This window comes from Oncorhynchus nerka, linkage group LG23, assembly GCF_034236695.1.
Source record: "Oncorhynchus nerka isolate Pitt River linkage group LG23, Oner_Uvic_2.0, whole genome shotgun sequence".
Classification (NCBI taxonomy): Eukaryota; Metazoa; Chordata; class Actinopteri; order Salmoniformes; family Salmonidae; genus Oncorhynchus; species Oncorhynchus nerka.
In genome coordinates this window covers 2570304-2595302 of record NC_088418.1, presented here as the reverse complement: position 1 = coordinate 2595302, position 24999 = coordinate 2570304, and the positions used below count along the sequence as shown (strand labels likewise).

The 24999-nt window shown below is 44.5% G+C and overlaps 1 protein-coding gene across 2 annotated transcripts in view; it reads right to left on the bottom strand.

The window, feature by feature from the left end:
- Window positions 1-4237: 4237 nt before the first annotated feature.
- LOC115125227 (guanine nucleotide-binding protein G(I)/G(S)/G(O) subunit gamma-4) overlaps window positions 4238-24999 on the bottom strand; it is a 40228-nt gene continuing 19466 nt past the window's right edge. Inside the window, exons 2-4 of one of the 2 annotated variants that reach the window (XM_065007775.1) lie at window positions 20449-21592; window positions 14481-14588; window positions 4238-5221 (exon numbers count right to left, since the gene is read on the bottom strand). In XM_065007775.1, the coding sequence (XP_064863847.1) occupies window positions 5093-5221; window positions 14481-14579 (228 nt within the window). In that variant the 5' untranslated portion in view covers window positions 14580-14588; window positions 20449-21592 and the 3' untranslated portion in view covers window positions 4238-5092. The remainder of the gene's footprint in view (window positions 5222-14480; window positions 14589-20448; window positions 21593-24999) is intronic. The other variant, XM_065007776.1, reaches the window with a different exon arrangement.

Sequence of the window (24999 nt, the reverse complement as noted above, 5' to 3'; positions counted from 1 at the left end):
CATAGGGCATTACAGAGGGCTCTGGTCTAAAGTAGTGCACTATATAGGGAATAGGGCTCTGGTCTAAAGTAGTGCACTATTTTGACCAGGACCCATAGGGCATTACATAGGGCTCTGGTCTAAAGTAGTGCACTATTTTGACCAGGACCCAGGGCATTACATAGGGCTCTGGTCTAAAGTAGTGCACTATTTTGACCAGGACCCAGGGCATTACATAGGGCTCTGGTCTAAAGTAGTGCACTATTTTGACCAGGACCCAGGGCATTACATAGGGCTCTGGTCTAAAGTAGTGCACTATTGTAGGGAATAGGGTGCCATTTGGGACGTAACCCATGTTTCATGTTCAGATTTGGCACCACCCTTTAACTGAGGTCTGTTGGATTTGAGACCCTGAAGAGTTCACACAAACACAAACTAAAGTCTGAGTTAAGTCCAATATCTGTTTTCAGTGACTGTTCTAGGACAGTTCAAGGAATTGTGTAGCTTGGGTATCACAGAGTGTCAGGATGGCACAAACAGACTGGTACGCAGGCTAGGAAAGATGCATGACACCTAATGAGGAAACACTAGGCTACTACTGTAAAGTACCAAGAACAACGACCACAACAAACACAAGGTTGCAGAATGTAAAGTGTTTGAAGCAGATGAAACCTTTTTTACAGAATGTAAAGTGTTTGAAGCAGATGGATCCTTTTTACAGAATGTAAAGTGTTTGAAGCAGATGAAACCTTTTTACAGAATGTAAAGTGTTTGAAGCAGATGGATCCTTTTTACAGAATGTAAAGTGTTTGAAGCAGATGAAACCTTTTTACAGAATGTAAAGTGTTTGAAGCAGATGAAACCTTTTTACAGAATGTAAAGTGTTTGAAGCAGATGAAACCTTTTTTACAGAATGTAAAGTGTTTGAAGCAGATGAAACCTTTTTTACAGAATGTAAAGTGTTTGAAGCAGATGGATCCTTTTTACAGAATGTAAAGTGTTTGAAGCAGATGAAACCTGAACCATAAAAAGGGATCATATAACATGTAAACAGACCCTTATATTAGTTTTTGTTAAAAAATACTCAGGAGTATCAATCACACATTTTATAAATGGTTTAAACCTAAGTATCATACAATCTCAATCAGTAGCACTACACACCATGTTGTTGTCATCGTCAGTGCTGTGCCACAGATATATTACAACAATAATAATAATAATAAATACAACTAATAATAACAATAATATTTTTTGTATTTGTTTTTGAAAAAATGTGCTAAATAGGCATCTACCACCACGAACAGGAAACGCTTTGACACATTGTGCTTTTTGAAAACAAAATAAAAGCCTTTGGGTTAACAGTGTCGTAGAGAATAGGCCTCCAACATCCACTGATGACTTACACACTGACTGTACACCGCACACTCTGTCTTAGTCCCAAATAGCCCCCTATTCCCTATATAGTGCACTTATTTTGACCAGAGCCCTGGTCTAAAGTAGTGCACTAATATAGGAAATAGGGGGCCATTTCGGACGCACCCTCTAAAATACTTTGAACCCTGTCGGCAAAAGAGGAGACTGTCAGACATTTCCGGTAACCTTCCCAAAATTCCCAGGTTTTTCCCAGAAATCTCAGTTGGAAAAAATCAGCAGGAAATCTGGAATCCTGGCGAAGTTTCCGTAATTGACCAATCCCAGACCTGGATGGAGCATAGAGAGAAACATGCAGGCCTTGGGTTGGTTGGCTGTAAGGTATAAAGACGTGCCATTCACAACCATTCATTCACTCACTCTGAAAACAACAGGCAACAAATAGATAGGAAAAAGAAACAGGCTCAGGAAACAAATGAAGTGGTTTTTATAATAAAACGAAGAAATAAGAAACATAGAAAAGTTATGTCAAAAATAGTAAAGTTCAATATTATCAGATGGCTTTGGGCAAAATGTTTATGTTCTGCAGTTAAAGCAGGATAGACTGGTTTGGCATCAGATTGATGTAGGATCGATTAAAGAGGACCTAGTACTGAGCCCTGGGGGACACCAGTAGTAAGATCCTATATGATGAGGAGTAAGTAAGGGTGAGATGTAATATTTATATAGTATAATAACTGTATACTGTGTAATGCCTTTAAAATGTGTCTTAATTTTTAGTTGCCTGGTTAGAATAACTGCTCGTTGGATGTTACACCTGAGTCTAACCATACATAGTGAACAGGGGCTCAGGTGTGTATGAGAGGGGTTGGCCCAGAGTTGACAGCTGTCCATAGTGCACTCTATAGAGAAACAACTATTCCATCTCTTTTACCCATTTCAGACAGAAGACGTGGTATATTACCTGTAAAAAAGAAAAGGTCATGTTGATATGAGCCCCTTATTGACCACTTTCCTGCAGGTACACCCTTTTAATACATATCACTGGGAGGGGTGGGGAGTTGTTAAACCATGGGGGCTGGTTGCTTTTCAAGTTAGGGAGGTGTTAAACAATGGAAGTGTTAATGAATTTACCTGCAAAAAAAAGCAGAGAAGCATTCGCACAGACAATGCAGGTATCACGACTAGGTGGGTGGGTTTTATACCCTTATACCCCTTTCAGATGTAACAAAAAGCAGAGAAGCAGTCGCACAGACAATGCAGGTATCACGACTAGGTGGGTGGGTTTTATACCCTGAGATGTAACAAAAAGCAGAGAAGCAGTCGCACAGACAATGCAGGTATCACGACTAGGTGGGTGGGTTTTATACCCTTATACCCCTTTCAGATGTAACAAAAAGCAGAGAAGCAGTCGCACAGACAATGCAGGTATCACGACTGCAGATGTAACAAAAAGCAGAGAAGCAGTCGCACAGACAATGCAGGTATCACGACTAGGTGGGTGGGTTTTATACCCTTATACCCCTTTCAGATGTAACAAAAAGCAGAGAAGCAGTCGCACAGACAATGCAGGTATCACGACTAGGTGGGTGGGTTTTATACCCTTATACCCCTTTCAGATGTAACAAAAAGCAGAGAAGCATTCGCACAGACAATGCAGGTATCACGACTAGGTGGGTGGGTTTTATACCCTTATACCCCTTTCAGATGTAACAAAAAGCAGAGAAGCAGTCGCACAGACCTGATACCTGGATGTTGGTTACAGGGTCTGTGAAAATGCAGGAATCGCAACTAGGTCTTTAGATGGGTTTTTATTTCTCCTTGTTTTTTCACCCGCTACCCCTCTCAGATATACAAAAAGAGCTGGTATAAAAAGCTGTTAAAATAGGGGGATTTGTCTGTAAATGAAAGGAATATGTGGTACACGATATCAACAGAAGGATTCCTGTAGCCCGAAAACAGAATAAATGTGTAGACACGTTCACAACATCCACACTCTTCCTAAACATCCACACTCTTCCTAAACACAATTGTTTAGAGTATTGAGTATGTATTCAGAAAAGAGTATATTGTAAAATAGAACAGAGTGTTGTTGAGAGAAAGATAATATGGCAAAGGTTATAAACCTGTCTTACTTTAATCAACCTGTCAAATGGCAGGATGTTTAATATGGTAGTTAGATTGGTAGGTGTGTGGGGGGTGGGGTGGACAGTGGGAACTGACCTGCTTTATGCACATCATGGGTATACACTCAAAGAGCATTTAAGTTTAAAGACTATATCAAATAAAAAATACCACCGTTTGTTTGTTTCCTGAGGCATGTAAATAAAATAATCCAGCATAATAAACAGAAGATACACATAGATAATAAAAACATCTCATCATAAAGCACTAATTAAGGCTGTTCTCTAACAACCAACAAATAAGGTTGCAAAATTCTGGAAACTTTCCCCAAATTCGCTGGTTTACCAGAAATCGTTGTTGGAGCATTACTGATTTCCTGTTTTCCCCTCATAATTCCAGGAATCGTTGTTGGAGCACTACTGATTTCCTGTTTTCCCCTCATAATTCCAGGAATCGTTGTTGGAGCACTACTGATTTCCTGTTTTCCCCTCATAATTCCAGGAATCGTTGTTGGAGCACTACTGATTTCCTGTTTTCCCCTCATAATTCCAGGAATCGTTGTTGGAGCACTACTGATTTCCTGTTTTCCCCTCATAACTCCAGGAATCATTGTTGGAGCACTACTGATTTCCTGCGTTTTACCCTCATAATTCCAGGAATCTTCCAACCAGGATTTCTGGAAAACTTGCACATTTTGAGAACAGCTACCAGACTTTTACAAACCAAAACACTAATGACCAACCTATCAAAGATACAGGAGACGTTAAAGACTCACTCCAGCCACCCTGGAACCTCATTTATCACATGATTTACTTCACAAAAGGTACATCTCGAAAGGTGCTTCAGTTATTCTTATGACAGTAGGGGGCTCTCTCTTTTGTCCTCAATTACTGCTCTATTGTTTCCTCAAGCAAGGGGACAGGCTGATAACAGAGTGCAGCATTAGACCATCTTGAATTTTGCAATTGTGTAAAACAAAAACACTACATTTTTCTTTTAAACATTTTTGTTGTTGTACTTTAATGTATTTATATTTGGAATATCGTTTTTCCAAAGGGAAACGTTCTCAAAATAAATGGAGTCAGACTTTTACACTCAAATAAACTCACTAGGGTTGCCAGATGTAAAAGGTATCTAACCCACCCAACCCTTCAGCCTCTAGGGACAGAGCTGACCAACAACAACAGTGTGTAACTGGCAACCTCAATTCAACAGTAGCCAGTAAGATGTTATGCCAGTTGGTAGTAAAGTTAGTTCACTGTGAAAGGAATTATCACTTCCACTTTACTGTGCCCATCTGTGATATGTGTCATTATATTCGTGTTTGTGGGTTTTATTTAATTTACTTCTATCAGATGCCTTTTCATGAAGCTTTTTTTTAATGAAGAACATTTTCACATGTTGTTTTTTATTTGCACTTGAAGACCATTATAGAAAAAAGAAAAAAAAAATCTCTAAAAGTTGAAAAACTACAAGGCTGAAAGGGCAGTCACTTCCTGGTTACGTTCACAGCGTGTTGTTAGCTTCAGGTACGGTGAAGACAGAAGAGGAGACGCCAGGCGTTATTCCACGCCTGAACCAGGGCCCGGCCTAAGGCTGGTCTGCCCCCTACTGGGCATCAGAGGATGGTACAGAATAACTTCTTCTCCCGGAAGGGGTTCTCCGAGGCGGGCACGGGCACGATGAGGGGGTCCTCACGTATGTGGGCGTCGCAATACGCCATCAGGTCCGCTGCTGCTTTGGAGACCTGGGGGGGGATTATGGTTAGGAATCTGCCATGTTAAAAGACCATAGCTAAAGATATAGCAAGGAACAGGTGTGATAACCCTAACCACACTGCTAACCCTAACGCCTAACCTTAACCACACTGCTAACGCCTAACCTTAACCACACTGCTAACCCGAACGCCTAACCTTAACCACACTGCTAACCCTAATAAATAACCTTAACCACACTGCTAACCCTAATAACTAACCTTAACCACACTGCTGACCCGAACGCCTAACCTTAACCACACTGCTAACCCTAATAAATAACCTTAACCACACTGCTAACCCTAATAACTAACCTTAACCACACTGCTGACCCGAACGCCTAACCTTAACCACACTGCTAACCCGAACGCCTAACCTTAACCACACTGCTAACCCTAATAAATAACCTTAACCACACTGCTAACCCTAATAACTAACCTTAACCACACTGCTGACCTTAACCCTAACCACACTGCTAACCCTAACGCCTAACCTTAACCACACTGCTAACCCTAACCTTAACCACACTGCTAACCCTAATGACTAACCTTAACCACACTGCTAACCCTAATAACTAACCTTAACCACACTGCTAACCCTAATAACTAACCCTAAACACACTGCTGACCTTAACCCTAACCACACTGCTAACCCTAACGCCTAACCTTAACCACACTGCTAACCCTAACCTTAACCACACTGCTAACCCTAATGACTAACCTTAACCACACTGCTAACCCTAATAACTAACCTTAACCACACTGCTAACCCTAATAACTAACATTAACCACAGTGCTAACCCTAACGCCTAACCTTAACCACACTGCTAACCCTAATAACTAACCTTAACCACACTGCTAACCCTAATAACTAACCTTAACCACACTGCTAACCCTAATAACTAACCTTAACCACACTGCTAACCCTAATAACTAACCTTAACCACACCGCTAACCCTAATAACTAACCTTAACCACACCGCTAACCTTAATAACTAACCTTAACCACACCGCTAACCCTAATAACTAACCTTAACCACACTGCTAACCCTAATAACTAACCTTAACCACACTGCTAACCCTAATAACTAACCTTAACCACACTGCTAACCCTAATAACCAATCCTAACCACACTGCTAACCCTTACGCCTAACCTTAACCACACTGCTAACCCTAATAACCAACCCTAACCACACTGCTAACCCTTACGCATAACCTTAACCACACTGCTAACCCTAATAACTAACCCTAACCACACTGCTAACCCTTACGCCTAACCTTAACCACACTGCTAACCCTTACGCCTAACCTTAACCACACTGCTAACCCTAATAACTAACCTTAACCACACTGCTAACCCTAATAACCAACCCTAACCACACTGCTAACCCTTACGCCTAACCTTAACCACACTGCTAACCCTAATAACTAACCTTAACCACACTGCTAACCCTAATAACTAACCTTAACCACACGGCTAACCCTAATAAATAACCTTAACCACACAGCTAACCCTAACCTTAACCACACTGCTAACCCTAACCTTAACCACACTGCTAATCCTAATAACTAACATTAACCACACTGCTAACCTTAACGCCTAACCTTAACCACACTGCTAACCATAATAACTAACCTTAACCACACTGCTAACCATAATAACTAACCCTAACCACACTGCTAACCCTTACGCCTAACCTTAACCACACTGGACAGGAGGTTAGAGGTTATAGTTCACTGGACAGGAGATTAGAGGAGGGTTATAGTCCACTGGACAGGAGGTTAGAGGAGGTTTATAGTCCACTGGACTGGAGGTTAGAGGAGGGTTATAGTCCACTGGACTGGAGGTTAGAGGTTATAGTCCACTGGACAGGAGGTTAGAGGTTATAGTCCACTGGACAGGAGGTTAGAGGTTATAGTCCACTGGACAGGAGGTTAGAGGAGGGTTATAGTCCACTGGACTGGAGGTTAGAGGTTATAGTCCACTGGACTGGAGGTTAGAGGTTATAGTCCACTGGACAGGAGGTTAGAGGTTATAGTCCACTGGACAGGAGGTTAGAGATTATAGTCTACTGGACAGGAGGTTAGAGGAGGGTTATAGTCCACTGGACAGGAGGTTAGAGGAGGGTTATAGTCCACTGGACTGGAGGTTAGAGGTTATAGTCCACTGGACTGGAGGTTAGAGGAGGGTTATAGTCCACTGGACAGGAGGTTAGAGGAGGGTTATAGTCCACTGGACAGGAGGTTAGAGGAGGGTTATAGTTCACTGGACAGGAGGTTAGAGGTTATAGTCCACTGGACAGGAGGTTAGAGGAGGTTTATAGTCCACTGGACAGGAGGTTAGAGGAGGTTTATAGTCCACTGGACAGGAGGTTAGAGGAGGGTTATAGTCCACTGGACAGGAGGTTAGAGGTTATAGTCCACTGGACTGGAGGTTAGAGGTTATAGTCCACTGGACTGGAGGTTAGAGGTTATAGTCCACTGGACTGGAGGTTAGAGGTTATAGTCCACTGGACTGGAGGTTAGAGGTTATAGTCCACTGGACTGGAGGTTAGAGGTTATAGTCCACTGGACTGGAGGTTAGAGGAGGGTTATAGTCCACTGGACTGGAGGTTAGAGGAGGGTTATAGTCCACTGGACAGGAGGTTAGAGGAGGGTTATAGTCCACTGGACAGGAGGTTAGAGGAGGTTTATAGTCCACTGGACAGGAGGTTAGAGGTTATAGTCCACTGGACAGGAGGTTAGAGGAGGGTTATAGTCCACTGGACAGGAGGTTAGAGGAGGGTTATAGTCCACTGGACAGGAGGTTAGAGGAGGGTTATAGTCCACTGGACAGGAGGTTAGAGGTTATAGTCTACTGGACAGGAGGTTAGAGGAGGGTTATAGTCCACTGGACTGGAGGTTAGAGGTTATAGTCCACTGGACAGGAGGTTAGAGGAGGGTTATAGTCCACTGGACAGGAGGTTAGAGGTTATAGTCTACTGGACAGGAGGTTAGAGGAGGGTTATAGTCCACTGGACTGGAGGTTAGAGGTTATAGTCCACTGGACAGGAGGTTAGAGGTTATAGTCCACTGGACAGGAGGTTAGAGGTTATAGTCCACTGGACAGGAGGTTAGAGGAGGGTTATAGTCCACTGGACAGGAGGTTAGAGGTTATAGTCTACTGGACTGGAGGTTAGAGGTTATAGTCCACTGGACAGGAGGTTAGAGGAGGGTTATAATTCAGCAAGGGAGAGAGGAGAAGCAGCTGTATTTCAGGAAAGACTGGGGCTCTGGGTAAATGTGGAGGCCTCAGCCATCTGAGCTGCTACACACAGCTACAGGCACCACTAACACAGATCCACCAACAGCATCTGACAATGGTTGTTACTTCCTGTTCTACTAAACTTTCATTAGCATTTTCCCCAAAACATTATCTTGGTGTGTCATCAATAGGAGAGCATTCAGGGTGGTTAAGACTGTCTGTAATTACAGTAGAGCCCTCATTATAGAGGGAGAGGATCCCAGACTGTCTGTCTGTAATTACAGTAGAGCCCTCATTATAGAGGGAGAGGATCCCAGACTGTCTGTCTGTAATTACAGTAGAGCCCTCATTATAGAGGGAGAGGATCCCAGACTGTCTGTCTGTAATTACAGTAGAGCCCTCATTATAGAGGGAGAGGATCCCAGACTGTCTGTAATTACAGCAGAGCCTTGTGATGGAGGTGGAGAACTGCTCATGAGCACAGATCACATTTCCCCGTGTGATTAGACAGGATATCCTTCAATCAGACATAGAGAGGCTGAACCATCTGTATAAAGACCAGGGATCCTTCAATCAGACACACATACCACCCCTAGTGATATAGTAACTGATCCCTAGTGGTATAGTAACTGATCCCTAGTGGTATAGTAACTGATCCCTAGTGATATAGTAACTGATCCCTAGTGGTATAGTAACTGATCCCTAGTGGTATAGTAACTGATCCCTAGTGATATAGTAACTGATCCCTAGTGGTATAGTAACTGATCCCTAGTGGTATAGTAACTGATCCCTGGTGATATAGTAACTGATCCCTAGTTATATAGTAACTGATCAATAGTGGTATAGTAACTGATCCCTAGTGGTATAGTAACTGATCCCTAGTTATATAGTAACTGATCAATAGTGGTATAGTAACTGATCCCTAGTGGTATAGTAACTGATCCCAACACTGATCCCTAGTGGTATAGTAACGGATCCCTGGTGATATAGTAACTGATCCCTAGTTATATAGTAACTGATCAATAGTGGTATAGTAACTGATCCCTAGTGGTATAGTAACTGATTCCTAGTGGTATAGTAACTGATCCCAACACTGATCCCTAGTGGTATAGTAACTGATCCCTAGTGGTATAGTAACTGATCCCTAGTGATATAGTAACTGATCCCTAGTGATATAGTAACTGATCCCTGGTGATATAGTAACTGATCCCTAGTGGTATAGTAACTGATCCCTAGTGGTATAGTAATTGATCCCTAGTGGTATAGTAACTGATCCCTAGTGGTATAGCAACTGATCCCTAGTGGCATAGCAACTGATCCCAACACTGGTCCCTAGTGGTATAGCAACTGATCCCTAGTGATATATAGTAACTGATCCCTAGTGGTATAATAACTGATCCCTAGTGGTATAATAACTGATCCCTAGTGGTATAGTAACTGATCCCTAGTGGTATAGTAACTGATCCCTAGTGGTATAGTAACTGATCCCTAGTGGTATAGTAACTGATCCCTAGTGGTATAGTAACTGATCCCTAGTGATATAGTAACTGATCCCTAGTGATATAGTAACTGATCAATAGTGATATAGTAACTGATCCCTAGTGATATAGTAACTGATCCCTAGTGATATAGTAACTGATCCCTAGTGATATAGTAACTGATCCCAACACTGGTCCCTAGTGGTATAGTAACTGATCCCTAGTGATATAGTAACTGATCCCTAGTGACATAGTAACTGATCCCTAGTGACATAGTAACTGATCCCAACACTGATCCCTAGTGGTATAGTAACGGTTCCCTAGTGATGTCGTAACTGATCCCTAGTGATATAGTAACTGATCCCTAGTGGTATAGTAACTGATCCCAACACTGATCCCTAGTGGTATAGTAACTGATCCCTAGTGGTATAGTAACTGATCCCTAGTGGTATAGTAACTGATCCCTAGTGATATAGTAACTGATCCCAATATACTGATCCCTAGTGGTATAGTAACTGATCCCTAGTGGTATAGTAACTGATCCCTAGTGGTACAGTAACTGATCCCTAGTGGTATAGTAACTGATCCCTAGTGGTATAGTAACTGATCCCTAGTGATATAGTAACTGATCCCTAGTGATATAGTAACTGATCCCTAGTGATATAGTAACTGATCCCTAGTGATATAGTAACTGATCCCTAGTGGTATAGTAACTGATCAATAGTGATATAGTAACTGATCCCTAGTGGTATAGTAACTGATCCCTAGTGGTATAGTAACTGATCCCTAGTGATATAGTAACTGATCAATAGTGATATAGTAACTGATCCCTAGTGACATAGTAACTGATCCCTAGTGACATAGTAACTGATCCCTAGTGGTAGAGTAACTGATACCAACACTGATCCCTAGTGATATAGTAACTGATCCCTAGTGGTATAGTAACTGATCAATAGTGATATAGTAACTGATCCCTAGTGGTATAGTAACTGATCCCTAGTGATATAGTAACTGATCAATAGTGATATAGTAACTGATCCCTAGTGATATAGTAACTGATCCCTAGTGATATAGTAACTGATCCCTAGTGATATAGTAACTGATCCCTAGTGATATAGTAACTGATCCCAACACTGGTCCCTAGTGGTATAGTAACTGATCCCTAGTGATATAGTAACTGATCCCTAGTGACATAGTAACTGATCCCTAGTGACATAGTAACTGATCCCAACACTGATCCCTAGTGGTATAGTAACGGTTCCCTAGTGATGTCGTAACTGATCCCTAGTGATATAGTAACTGATCCCTAGTGGTATAGTAACTGATCCCAACACTGATCCCTAGTGGTATAGTAACTGATCCCTAGTGGTATAGTAACTGATCCCTAGTGGTATAGTAACTGATCCCTAGTGGTATAGTAACTGATCCCAACACTGATCCCTAGTGGTATAGTAACTGATCCCTAGTGGTATAGTAACTGATCCCTAGTGGTACAGTAACTGATCCCTAGTGGTATAGTAACTGATCCCTAGTGGTATAGTAACTGATCCCTAGTGATATAGTAACTGATCCCTAGTGATATAGTAACTGATCCCTAGTGATATAGTAACTGATCCCTAGTGATATAGTAACTGATCCCTAGTGGTATAGTAACTGATCAATAGTGATATAGTAACTGATCCCTAGTGGTATAGTAACTGATCCCTAGTGGTATAGTAACTGATCCCTAGTGATATAGTAACTGATCAATAGTGATATAGTAACTGATCCCTAGTGACATAGTAACTGATCCCTAGTGACATAGTAACTGATCCCTAGTGGTAGAGTAACTGATACCAACACTGATCCCTAGTGATATAGTAACTGATCCCTAGTGATATAGTAACTGATCAATAGTGATATAGTAACTGATCCCTAGTGATATAGTAATGGATCCCTAGTGATTTAGTAATGGATCCCTAGTGATTTAGTAATGGATCCCTAGTGATTTAGTAATGGATCCCTAGTGATTTAGTAATGGATCCCTAGTGATTTAGTAATGGATCCCTAGTGATTTAGTAATGGATCCCTAATGATTTAGTAATGGATCCCTAGTCTTAGTTAGTGGTAAATGATCCTAGAGTCAACACAGATGTCAAACAGCTCTCTGTCCATGTACTCTTGGATTTTAGGGCTGCATTCAACACTGTTGACCATGATGTTCTTCTGGACAGACTTGGAGAGGTGGGTTGGCCTCTCTGGTCCAGTTATAAATGGGTTTAGGACCTATTTAACCGGTTGAGAGTGTCACCCTTGGTGAACATAACACAGAGAAAATACATATCACGTGGTGTTCCAAAAGGTTTGATTTTGGGTCCAGTTCTGTTCAGTTAATATATATACATATATATATATATATACACAGTATATATTTCCATATATGTTACCCCATGGCAGCATTATCAGAAAGCACAATTGATTTTCAATGCAACTCAGACAATGCACAACTTTACATTTCTGAATCAGCAGAGGATTTAAGCTCCACAGATAAATTATTTGATTGTATTAGTGATTTAGACACCTGGATGGCTCACAACTTCCTCCAACTAAATCAAGACAAGACCAAGGTACTTATTATTGGAGCCAAAGCACAGACAGAGAATCTGGACGCACATTTTAATTCGCTGGCAATAAAGATTAGACACCAGGTTAGAAAACCTAGGTGTTATTTTAGATTCTGAACTCAATTTCCAATCACACATTAGGATTGTGACCAAACCACCTGAGGAACATTGCCAAGATGCAGCCGTTTCTCTCTCAGGCTGATACAGAGAGACTCATCCATGCTTTTAACTTCTGTAATGCTCTCCTGTCTGGTCTACCCAAGAAAGCCATTGGTCAACTGCAAAACATACAGAATGCTGCAGCACGGGTACTGACCAAGACCAGATGGAGAGGACACATTACACCGGTGTAATGGCTGCCTGAGAGTGTTAGAATTCATTTTAGGATTCCACTATTGGTTTTTAAATCAATCCACCATTGTGCAGCTCAATACATAGACATGCTTTTATGTTATGTACCCAGTAGGTCCCTCAGATCCTCTGGCCTTTTAACTACCCCAAAACCTGGGACCATGAGGCATAGAGAGACAGCCCCTAGTTGCCGTGCCCCCAGCCCCTAGTTGCCGTGCCCCCAGCCCCTAGTTGCCGTGCCCCCAGCCCCTAGTTGCCGTGCCCCCAGCCACTATGCCCCCAGCCACTATGCCCCTAGCCACTATGCCCCCAGCCACTATGCCCCTAGTTACTATGCCCCTAGTTACTATGCCCCTAGTTACTATGCCCCTAGTTACTATGCCCCTAGTTACTATGCCCCTAGTTACTATGCCCCTAGTTACTATGCCCCTAGTTACTATGCCCCTAGTTACTATGCCTCTAGTTACTATGCCTCTAGTTACTATGCCTCTAGTTACTATGCCTCTAGTTACTATGCCTCTAGTTACTATGCCTCTAGTTACTATGCCTCTAGTTACTATGCCTCTAGTTACTATGCCTCCAGTTACTATGCCTCCAGTTACTATGCCTCCAGTTACTATGCCCCCAGTTACTAGCCCCCAGTTACTATGCCCCCAGCCCCCAGTTACTATGCCTCCAGCCCCCAGTTACTATGCCCCAGCCCCCAGTTACTATGCCCCCAGCCCCTAGTTACTATTCCCCAGCCTCTAGTTACTATGCCCCCAGTCTCTAGTTACTATGCCCCCAGTCTATGCCTCTAGTTACTATGCCCCCTAGCCTCTAGTTACTATGCCCCCAGTTACTATGCCCCCAGCCCCCAGTTACTATGCCTCCAGCCCCCCCCAGTTACTATGCCCCCAGCCCCCAGTTACTATGCCCCCAGCCCCTAGTTACTATGCCCCCAGCCTCTAGTTACTATGCCCCTAGTCTCTAGTTACTATGCCCCCAGTCTCTAGTTACTATGCCCCCAGTCTCTAGTTACTATGCCTCTAGTTACTATGCCTCTAGTTACTATGCCTCTAGTTACTATGCCTCTAGTTACTATGCCTCTAGTTACTGTGCCTCTAGTTACTATGCCTCTAGTTACTATGCCTCTAGTTACTATGCCTCTAGTTACTATGCCTCTAGTTACTATGCCTCTAGTTACTATGCCCCCAGCCTCTAGTTACTATGCCCCCAGCCTCTAGTTACTATGCCTTTAGTTACTATGCCCCCAGCCTTTAGTTACTATGCCCCCAGCCTTTAGTTACTATGCCCCCAGTCTCTAGTTACTATGCCCCCAGCCTGCCAGAGATCCTGAAACTGTGGACAAGAGATCTTTAAACACATTTTTAGCTTTGCTTTTCCTCAGGCTGATTTTTAGTTGTTCAGTTTGTGTCACTTTTGTTTTTTATCCTCTTATGTTTGTTGTGTAGTAAATATTTATGTTTTTATTTTCATTGGTCTTTTTTTATTCGTTATTTTCCTGTGAAAAGCACATTGTGTTGCTTTCCATGTCTGTAATGTGCTGTATAAGTTCTAACCCAAACTAACGTACCTTTATCCTGTCCATACAGGCCTCCATCTTGAGTTGTTCCACAGCTTTCCTGGCGTGGGAGATGCTGGCTGTGCTGTTGTTGACCACATTGTCCTTCATGATGACGACCTGGGATAGGAGCACAAAGAGACGTTGGGTCAAGAGGCTTGGGGGGGTGGCATGTATGTTCGTGTGCATGTGTCCCCCTCCCCACGTGTGTGTGTGTGTGTGTGTGTGTGTGTTAAAGATAAAACACCTGGTAAAAAAAACCTAGGTGTTATTTTAGATTCTGAACTCAACTTCCAATCACACATTAGGATTGTGACCAAACCACCTGAGGAACATTGCCAAGGTGTTGACTATAATCTTGGGGTTGAGTAGAAATATGACTGATGAAGCCAGAACCATAAAACATCCTAAGAGTCGGTTGATTATCTTGTCATGTTCAGTTGTGTAGAAGAAGCTCAAAAGACATGGAGCCAAGAGGTCTGACATTCGTAGCCTGTTTCAAGACCGAAATAACTGCTATGGCTGTACACATTGGAAATGTATTTAGTGACAGACCGGTATTCCCCTACTGTTGTTCAAGCCATGTTACCATGTGATTGACTTTGACTGAGCGATAAGAATATCATCATGTGATATCATTGACTGAGCGATAGGAAAGAAACAGGAGTGTCTGCAGGTCTGCCTGACTGTCTGCATCCCACATTGAGTTATTCCTAAATGCATAGTAAAGATTGTTAGTCAGAGGGTAAATCCAATAAATAATAAAATCACTCCCACAGTCTCACAATCCCAGTGATTGATGTTTCTGCTGCTAGTGTTTAGTGAGGAAGACACTGGAAAATACTGGCTTAATGGGGAATCCTGCATCCCCATCAGAAAGATAGGCCTATTTCATTCCCAGGTAGTTAGATATACTGTACAATGGACATTCTGACTTAGAGTGGGCTTGGTTCTCCCACCTGGTGTTGCTGCCTACAGAGCAGCCCATCCTACCATTACAGACCTGTTCATCACCACCATGACTGGGGAAAGAGCCCATCCTACCATTACAGCCCTGTTCATCACCATCATCATGACTGGGAAACAGCCCATCCTACCATTACAGACCTGTTCATCACCATCATGACTGGGGAAACAGCCCATCCTACCATTACAGCCCTGTTCATCACCATCGTGACTGGGAAACAGCCCATCCTACCATTACAGACCTGTTCATCACCATCATGACTGGGGAAACAGCCCATCCTACCATTACAGCCCCGTTCATCACCATCATGACTGGGAAACAGCCCATCCTACCATTACAGTACATTCAGCTCACCCTCATGACTGGGAAACAGCCCATCCTACCATTACAGCCCTGTTCATCACCATCATGACTGGGAAACAGCCCATCCTGTACATTCAGCTCACCCTCATGACTGGGAAACAGCCCATCCTACCATTACAGCCCCGTTCATCACCATCATGACTGGGACACAGCCCATCCTACCATTACAGTACATTCAGCTCACCCTCATGACTGGGAAACAGCCCATCCTACCATTACAGCCCCGTTCATCACCATCATGACTGGGGAAACGGCCCATCCTACCATTACAGCCCTGTTCATCACCATCATGACTGGGGAAACAGCCCATCCTACCATTACAGTACATTCAGCTCACCCTCATGACTGCGAAACAGCCCATCCTACCATTACAGTACATTCAGCTCACCCTCATGACTGGGAAACAGCCCATCCTACCATTACAGTACATTCAGCTCAGCCTCATGACTGGGAAACAGCCCATCCTACCATTACAGTACATTCAGCTCAGCCTCATGACTGGGAAACAGCCCATCCTACCATTACAGTACATTCAGCTCACCCTCATGACTGGGAAACAGCCCATCCTACTACCATTACAGTACCTTCAGCTCACCCTCATGACTGGGAAACAGCCCATCCTACCATTACAGTACATTCAGCTCACCCTCATGACTGGGAAACAGCCCATCCTACCATTACAGTACATTCAGCTCACCCTCATGACTGGGAAACAGCCCATCCTACCATTACAGTACATTCAGCTCACCCTCATGACTGGGACACAGCCCATCCTACATTCAGCTCAGCCTCATGACTGGGAAACAGCCCATCCTACCATTACAGCCCTGTTCATCACCATCATGACTGGGAAACAGCCCATCCTACCATTACAGACCTGTTCATCACCATCATGACTGGGGAAACAGCCCATCCTACCATTACAGCCCTGTTCATCACCATCGTGACTGGGAAACAGTCCATCCTACCATTACAGACCTGTTCATCACCATCATGTGATATCATTGACTGAGCGATAGGAAAGAAACAGGAGTGTCTGCAGGTCTGCCTGACTGTCTGCATCCCACATTGAGTTATTCCTAAATGCATAGTAAAGATTGTTAGTCAGAGGGTAAATCCAATAAATAATAAAATCACTCCCACAGTCTCACAATCCCAGTGATTGATGTTTCTGCTGCTAGTGTTTAGTGAGGAAGACACTGGAAAATACTGGCTTAATGGGGAATCCTGCATCCCCATCAGAAAGATAGGCCTATTTCATTCCCAGGTAGTTAGATATACTGTACAATGGACATTCTGACTTAGAGTGGGCTTGGTTCTCCCACCTGGTGTTGCTGCCTACAGAGCAGCCCATCCTACCATTACAGACCTGTTCATCACCACCATGACTGGGGAAAGAGCCCATCCTACCATTACAGCCCTGTTCATCACCATCATCATGACTGGGAAACAGCCCATCCTACCATTACAGACCTGTTCATCACCATCATGACTGGGGAAACAGCCCATCCTACCATTACAGCCCTGTTCATCACCATCGTGACTGGGAAACAGCCCATCCTACCATTACAGACCTGTTCATCACCATCATGACTGGGGAAACAGCCCATCCTACCATTACAGCCCCGTTCATCACCATCATGACTGGGAAACAGCCCATCCTACCATTACAGTACATTCAGCTCACCCTCATGACTGGGAAACAGCCCATCCTACCATTACAGCCCTGTTCATCACCATCATGACTGGGAAACAGCCCATCCTACCATTACAGTACATTCAGCTCACCCTCATGACTGGGAAACAGCCCATCCTACCATTACAGCCCCGTTCATCACCATCATGACTGGGACACAGCCCATCCTACCATTACAGTACATTCAGCTCACCCTCATGACTGGGAAACAGCCCATCCTACCATTACAGCCCCGTTCATCACCATCATGACTGGGGAAACGGCCCATCCTACCATTACAGCCCTGTTCATCACCATCATGACTGGGGAAACAGCCCATCCTACCATTACAGTACATTCAGCTCACCCTCATGACTGCGAAACAGCCCATCCTACCATTACAGTACATTCAGCTCACCCTCATGACTGGGAAACAGCCCATCCTACCATTACAGTACATTCAGCTCAGCCTCATGACTGGGAAACAGCCCATCCTACCATTACAGTACATTCAGCTCAGCCTCATGACTGGGAAACAGCCCATCCTACCATTACAGTACATTCAGCTCACCCTCATGACTGGGAAACAGCCCATCCTACTACCATTACAGTACATTCAGCTCACCCTCATGACTGGGAAACAGCCCATCCTACCATTACAGTACATTCAGCTCACCCTCATGACTGGGAAACAGCCCATCCTACCATTACAGTACATTCAGCTCACCCTCATGACTGGGAAACAGCCCATCCTACCATTACAGTACATTCAGCTCACCCTCATGACTGGGACACAGCCCATCCTACATTCAGCTCAGCCTCATGACTGGGAAACAGCCCATCCTACCATTACAGCCCTGTTCATCACCATCATGACTGGGAAACAGCCCATCCTACCATTACAGCCCTGTTCATCACCATCATGACTGGGAAACAGCCCATCCTACCATTACAGTACATTCAGCTCACCCTCATGACTGGGGAAACAGCCCATCCTACCATTACAGTACATTCAGCTCACCCTCATGACTGGGAAACAGCCCATCCTACCATTACAGTACATTCAGCTCACCCTCATGACTGGGAAACAGCCCATCCTACCATTACAGTACATTCAGCTCACCCTCATGTCTGGGAAACAGCCCATCCTACCATTACAGTACATTCAGCTCACCCTCATGACTGGGAAACAGCCCATCCTACCATTACAGTACATTCAGCTCAGCCTCATGACTGGGAAACAGCCCATCCTACCATTACAGTACATTCAGCTCAGCCTCATGACTGGGAAACAGCCCATCCTACCATTACAGTACATTCAGCTCACCCTCATGACTGGGAAACAGCCCATCCTACCATTACAGTACATGCAGCTCACCCTCATGACTGGGAAACAGCCCATCCTACCATTACAGTACATTCAGCTCACCCTCATGACTGGGAAACAGCCCATCCTACCATTACAGTACATTCAGCTCACCCTCATGACTGGGAAACAGCCCATCCTACCATTACAGTACATTCAGCTCACCCTCATGACTGGGAAACAGCCCATCCTACCATTACAGTACATTCAGCTCACCCTCATGACTGGGAAACAGCCCATCCTACCATTACAGTACATTCAGCTCAGCCTCATGACTGGGAAACAGCCCATCCTACCATTACAGTACATTCAGCTCAGCCTCATGACTGGGAAACAGCCCATCCTACCATTACAGCCCTGTTCATCACCATCATGACTGGGAAACAGCCCACCCTACCATTACAGCCCTGTTCATCACCATCATGACTGGGAAACAGCCCATCCTACCATTACAGTACATTCAGCTCACCCTCATGACTGGGAAACAGCCCATCCTACCATTACAGTACATTCAGCTCACCCTCATGACTGGGGAAACAGCCCGTCCTACCATTACAGCCCTGTTCATCACCATCATGACTGGGAAACAGCCCATCCTACCATTACAGTACATTCAGCTCACCCTCATGACTGGGAAACAGCCCATCCTACCATTACAGTACATTCAGCTCACCCTCATGACTGGGGAAACAGCCCATCCTACCATTACAGTACATTCAGCTCACCCTCATGACTGGGGAAACAGCCCGTCCTACCATTACAGCCCTGTTCATCACCATCATGACTGGGAAACAGCCCGTCCTACCATTACAGCCCTGTTCATCACCATCATGACTGGGAAACAGCCCATCCTACCATTACAGTACATTCAGCTCACCCTCATGACTGGGGAAACAGCCCGTCCTACCATTACAGCCCTGTTCATCACCATCATGACTGGGAAACAGCCCGTCCTACCATTACAGTACATTCAGCTCACCCTCACCGAGCCCCGCTGCTCCATATACCTTAGTGGACTCTCTTTTCTCTATTCATATTTGGAAATAAAGGCCAGATATTTTGAGGTGGAGCCTTCTGTCTATTCAGTATAATGTATAGGTCTTTTTTAGAGGGCCTTCACGGCCCAGTATTGCCGCGGCCGGGGTTGGGTACTAGAGAGAGACTAGGCTACTAGGTTATTGAATGTAATTATTTTCCATTGTGGGTGCGCCCAACCCGGTGGTAACCGATAACGTTGTTACAGACCCGGCCATCATCTACGGTTTGATAATCCCACACACATTTATATATCCGGACACTATAAACACTAAACATAGGTTTAATTATAGGGCTTATAATGGGACCCATTTGACATGTCTAACCGTGCAGCTGGGGCGCTGCAAATGGTTATCAACATGGCAATATGGGTTATGTTCCGCTAGAAAGTAACAGCCACTCGCCCTTCCTTAGCCTACAATGATTCTATAATATTTTAAGGCTAATAAGCGATAACCCAGTCATATCTCATCACTAACATTTCAAAATTCACATGCAATATTTGAACATGTCGTAACGCGTGTAGGAGTATAACCATGAAAACAGCGTAAAGAACGCGGTTTGTTTCACCCACCTGAAATGATGCCAGTGATGATTCCAATATCGAGAATTCCGGACTTGACTCCACCCAACAAAGAGACCTGTCAAATATCACACCGGGGGGACGAACGCTCTCGAAAAGGAAACCCCGGAACGTTCCAGACCGACCACGAAGCACGATATGTATTTTAGGTTGATGGTGAGAAATAGGCTATTGTCTCATTAGTCGCTTGCTGTGACTGTGCGGCGTCTCTCCCCAAAATGTGCCGTGCGTTTACGCATATTCCGTTTTAGGAGGGATGGTTGTGTCGCGGTCGCGTTGGGTCCGTCTGTCCTGTCAGAGCCCCATCAGTAGGAGAGCAGCTGGATCTGGAGGGCAGAGAATTAAGCAGCTGAGGGGAGACCTCGCTATGACAAGGAAATATGCTGCGTTTGCTTGTACTGTATTGTGGATGAAACACCTAAATTAACACCGTCCATATTTCCTCAACTATTAGTACTTCACTTCTACACCCATGCGTGTGAAAATGGCACCTGCCGCATTTTCTATTTGCCTCAGTATTGCTGTAGAGCAACAGAGCAGAGCGCGCTGGGGACGGGAGCGGAATCCCGGTTTGATCCGCTTTGACATCATCATGGGTTTCCCATGTCGGTCCTTCTTGGAAAGGGAACGGCAGTTAGGAAACTCGCTGAATCAGAGGCCACAAAACGTACACAACAATCAGATAAAACCACCCATTACTCCCATTCATAATAATAATAATAATATGTGATGTGCATACCAAATGGCACCCTATATACTAAATTATAGTGCACTATATAGGGAACAGGTTGCCATTTAGGACGCTTGTTTGAAGTGTGGTGGTCAGAAAGGGGGGTTTAATTATTTTTCATAGGTCTGATATGCTGCAGGTTGACGGTCCACTGCAGCGATGGGTGGGTCGGCAGGTTGACGGTCCACTGCAGCGATGGGTGGGTCGGCAGGTTGACGGTCCACTGCAGCGATGGGTGGGTCGGCAGGTTGACGGTCCACTGCAGCGATGGGTGGGTCGGCAGGTTGACGGTCCACTGCAGCGATGGGTGGGTCGGCAGGTTGACGGTCCACTGCAGCGATGGGTGGGTCGGCAGGTTGACGGTCCACTGCAGCGATGGGTGGGTCGGCAGGTTGCGAATGGTGTCTGAATTAAATAAATAGGAATAATCCAGTCTGAAATTAAACGACTTAAACCAGGTAGAAAGTGTGTAGAAATTATAATGAATTTACATTTTAATAATTTAATCTCTGAACAATCTGTTTTTAATATAGCGCTATTAGCAGCGCCATTATGGTTGATGATGTGGTCTCAATCCAGTGAGTTGAATAACATTATTCATCAAGAATATGGGAAAAATTTAATTATTGACAATGAAAGTGGTGGAAATGTTTTTACCTTGTCATGTAAATTGCTACATTTAATATCAATATAGCATTTAAAATACACTGAAAAAATATATATAAACGCAAAATGAAAAGTGTTGGTTTCATGAGATGAAATAAAAGATCCCAGAAAGGTTCCATATGCGAAATGTGTTGACATCCTGTTAGTGAGCATTTCTCCTTCATCCAAGATAACCCATCCACCTGACAGCTGCATTTCTCCACATCCTGTTAGTGGGCATTTCTCCTTCACCAAGATAATCCATCCACCTGACAGCTGTGGCATATCAAGAAACTGATTAAACAGCATGATCACTACACAGGTGCACCTTGCGCTGGGGACAATAAAATACCACTCTAAAATGTGCAGTTTGAGGGAGTGCGCAATTGGCATGCTCATTGCAGGAATGTCAACCAGAGCTGTTGCCAGAGAATTGAATGTTAATTTCTCTACCATAAATCGCCTCCAAATTTGTTTTACAGAATGTCCAATCGGCCTTAAAACCATAGAGCAAATGTAACAACGCCAGCCCAGGTCTTCCACATCTGGCTTCTTCACCTGTGGTATCGTCTGAGGGGGTGCTGAGGAGTATTTCTGTCTACAATAAAAAACCTTTTGTAGAGAAACTCATTCTGATTGGCTGGGCCTGGCTCCCCAGTGGGTGGGCCCAGGCCCTCCCAGGCCCATCCATGGCTGGACCTGGCTCCCCAGTGGGTGGGCTTATGCCCTCCCAGGCCCATCCATGGCTGGGCCTGGCTCCCCAGTGGGTGGGCCCAGGCCCTCCCAGGCCCATCCATGGCTGGGCCTGGCTCCCCAGTGGGTGGGCCCAGGCCCTCCCAGGCCCATCCATGGCTGGGCCTGGCTCCCCAGTGGGTGGGCCCAGGCCCTCCCAGGCCCATCCATGGCTGGGCCTGGCTCCCCAGTGGGTGGGCCCAGGCCCTCCCAGGCCCATCCATGGCTGGACCTGGCTCCCCAGTGGGTGGGCTTATGCCCTCCCAGGCCCATCTATGGCTGGGCCTGGCTCCCCAGTGGGTGGGCCCAGGCCCTCCCAGGCCCATCCATGGCTGGACCTGGCTCCCCAGTGGGTGGGCTTATGCCCTCCCAGGCCCATCCATGGCTGGACCTGGCTCCCCAGTGGGTGGGCCCAGGCCCTCCCAGGCCCATCCATGGCTGCGCCCCTGCCCAGTCATGTGAAATCCAAAGCTTAGGGCCTGCTACTGCTGCTAATACTACTACTTCTGCTAATACTACTACTGCTGCTAATACTACTACTGCTGCTAATACTACTACTAATACTACTACTGCTGCTACTACTGCTGCTAATACTACTACTGCTGCTAATACTACTACTGCTGCTAATACTACTACTGCTGCTAATACTACTACTGCTGCTAATACTACTACTGCTGCTAATGCTACTACTGCTGCTAATGCTACTACTGCTGCTAATACTACTACTGCTGCTAATACTACTACTGCTGCTAATACTACTACTGCTGCTAATACTACTACTGCTGCTAATACTACTACTGCTGCTACCACTTCTACTGATAATACCACTGCTACTTCGTCTACTAATACCACTTCTGCTACTGCTACTACTACCACTTTTACTGCTAATACCACTTCTACTGCTGCTCAGCTGCTACTACTACTGCTACCACTTCTTCTACTAATACCACTTCTACTTATAGTGCTAATACTACTACAGCTGCTGCTTCTACCGATGCCGATACTACTACCACTTCTACTGTTGCTACTACTGCTCAGCTGCTGCTACTACTAATACTGCTACCACTTCTGCTGCTGCTACCACTTCTACTGTTGCTACTACTACCACATCTACTACGAAATCTACTGCTAATTATACTACTACCACTTCTACTACTACCACTTCTACTGTGGCTACTACTGCTCAGCTGCTACTAATACTGCTACCACTTCTGCTGCTGCTACCACTTCTACTGTTGCTACTACTACCACATCTACTGCTAATTATACTACTACTGCTACTACCACTTCTACTACTACAGCTGCTACTACTACTACTACTTCTACTACAGCTGCTACTACTACTACAGCTACTACTACTACTACTACTACCACTTCTACTACTACAGCTGCTACTACTACTACTTCTACTACAGCTGCTACTACTACCACTTCTACTACTACCACCACTTCTACCACTTCTACTACCACTTCTACTACTACCACCACTTCTACTACAGCTGCTACTACTACCACTTCTACTACTACCACTTCTACTACTGTTGACCAGGACTCTGTTAGTAGTGTACCATATAGGGAAGGACTCTGTTAGTAGTGTACCATATAGGGAAGGACTCTTAGTAGTGTACCATATAGGGAAGCACTCTTAGTAGTGTACCATATAGGGAAGGACTCTGTTAGTAGTGTACCATATAGGGAAGGACTCTGTTAGTAGTGTACCATATAGGGAAGGACTCTGTTAGTAGTGTACCATATAGGGAAGGACTCTGTTAGTAGTGTACCATATAGGGAAGGACTCTGTTAGTAGTGTACCATATAGGGAAGGACTCTTAGTAGTGTACCATATAGGGAAGGACTCTTAGTAGTGTACCATATAGGGAAGGACTCTGTTAGTAGTGTACCATATAGGGAAGGACTCTGTTAGTAGTGTACCATATAGGGAAGGACTCTGTTAGTAGTGTACCATATAGGGAAGGACTCTGTTAGTAGTGTACCAGTAGTGTACCATATAGGGAAGGACTCTGTTAGTAGTGTACCATATAGGGAAGGACTCTGTTAGTAGTGTACCATATAGGGAAGGACTCTGTTAGTAGTGTACCATATAGGGAAGGACTCTGTTAGTAGTGTACCATATAGGGAAGGACTCTGTTAGTAGTGTACCATATAGGGAAGGACTCTGTTCGTAGTGTACCATATAGGGAAGGACTCTGTTAGTAGTGTACCATATAGGGAAGGACTCTGTTAGTAGTGTACCATATAGGGAAGGACTCTGTTAGTAGTGTACCATATAGGGAAGGACTCTGTTAGTAGTGTACCATATAGGGAAGGACTCTGTTAGTAGTGTACCATATAGGGAAGGACTCTGTTAGTAGTGTACCATATAGGGAAGGACTCTGTTAGTAGTGTACCATATAGGGAAGGACTCTGTTAGTAGT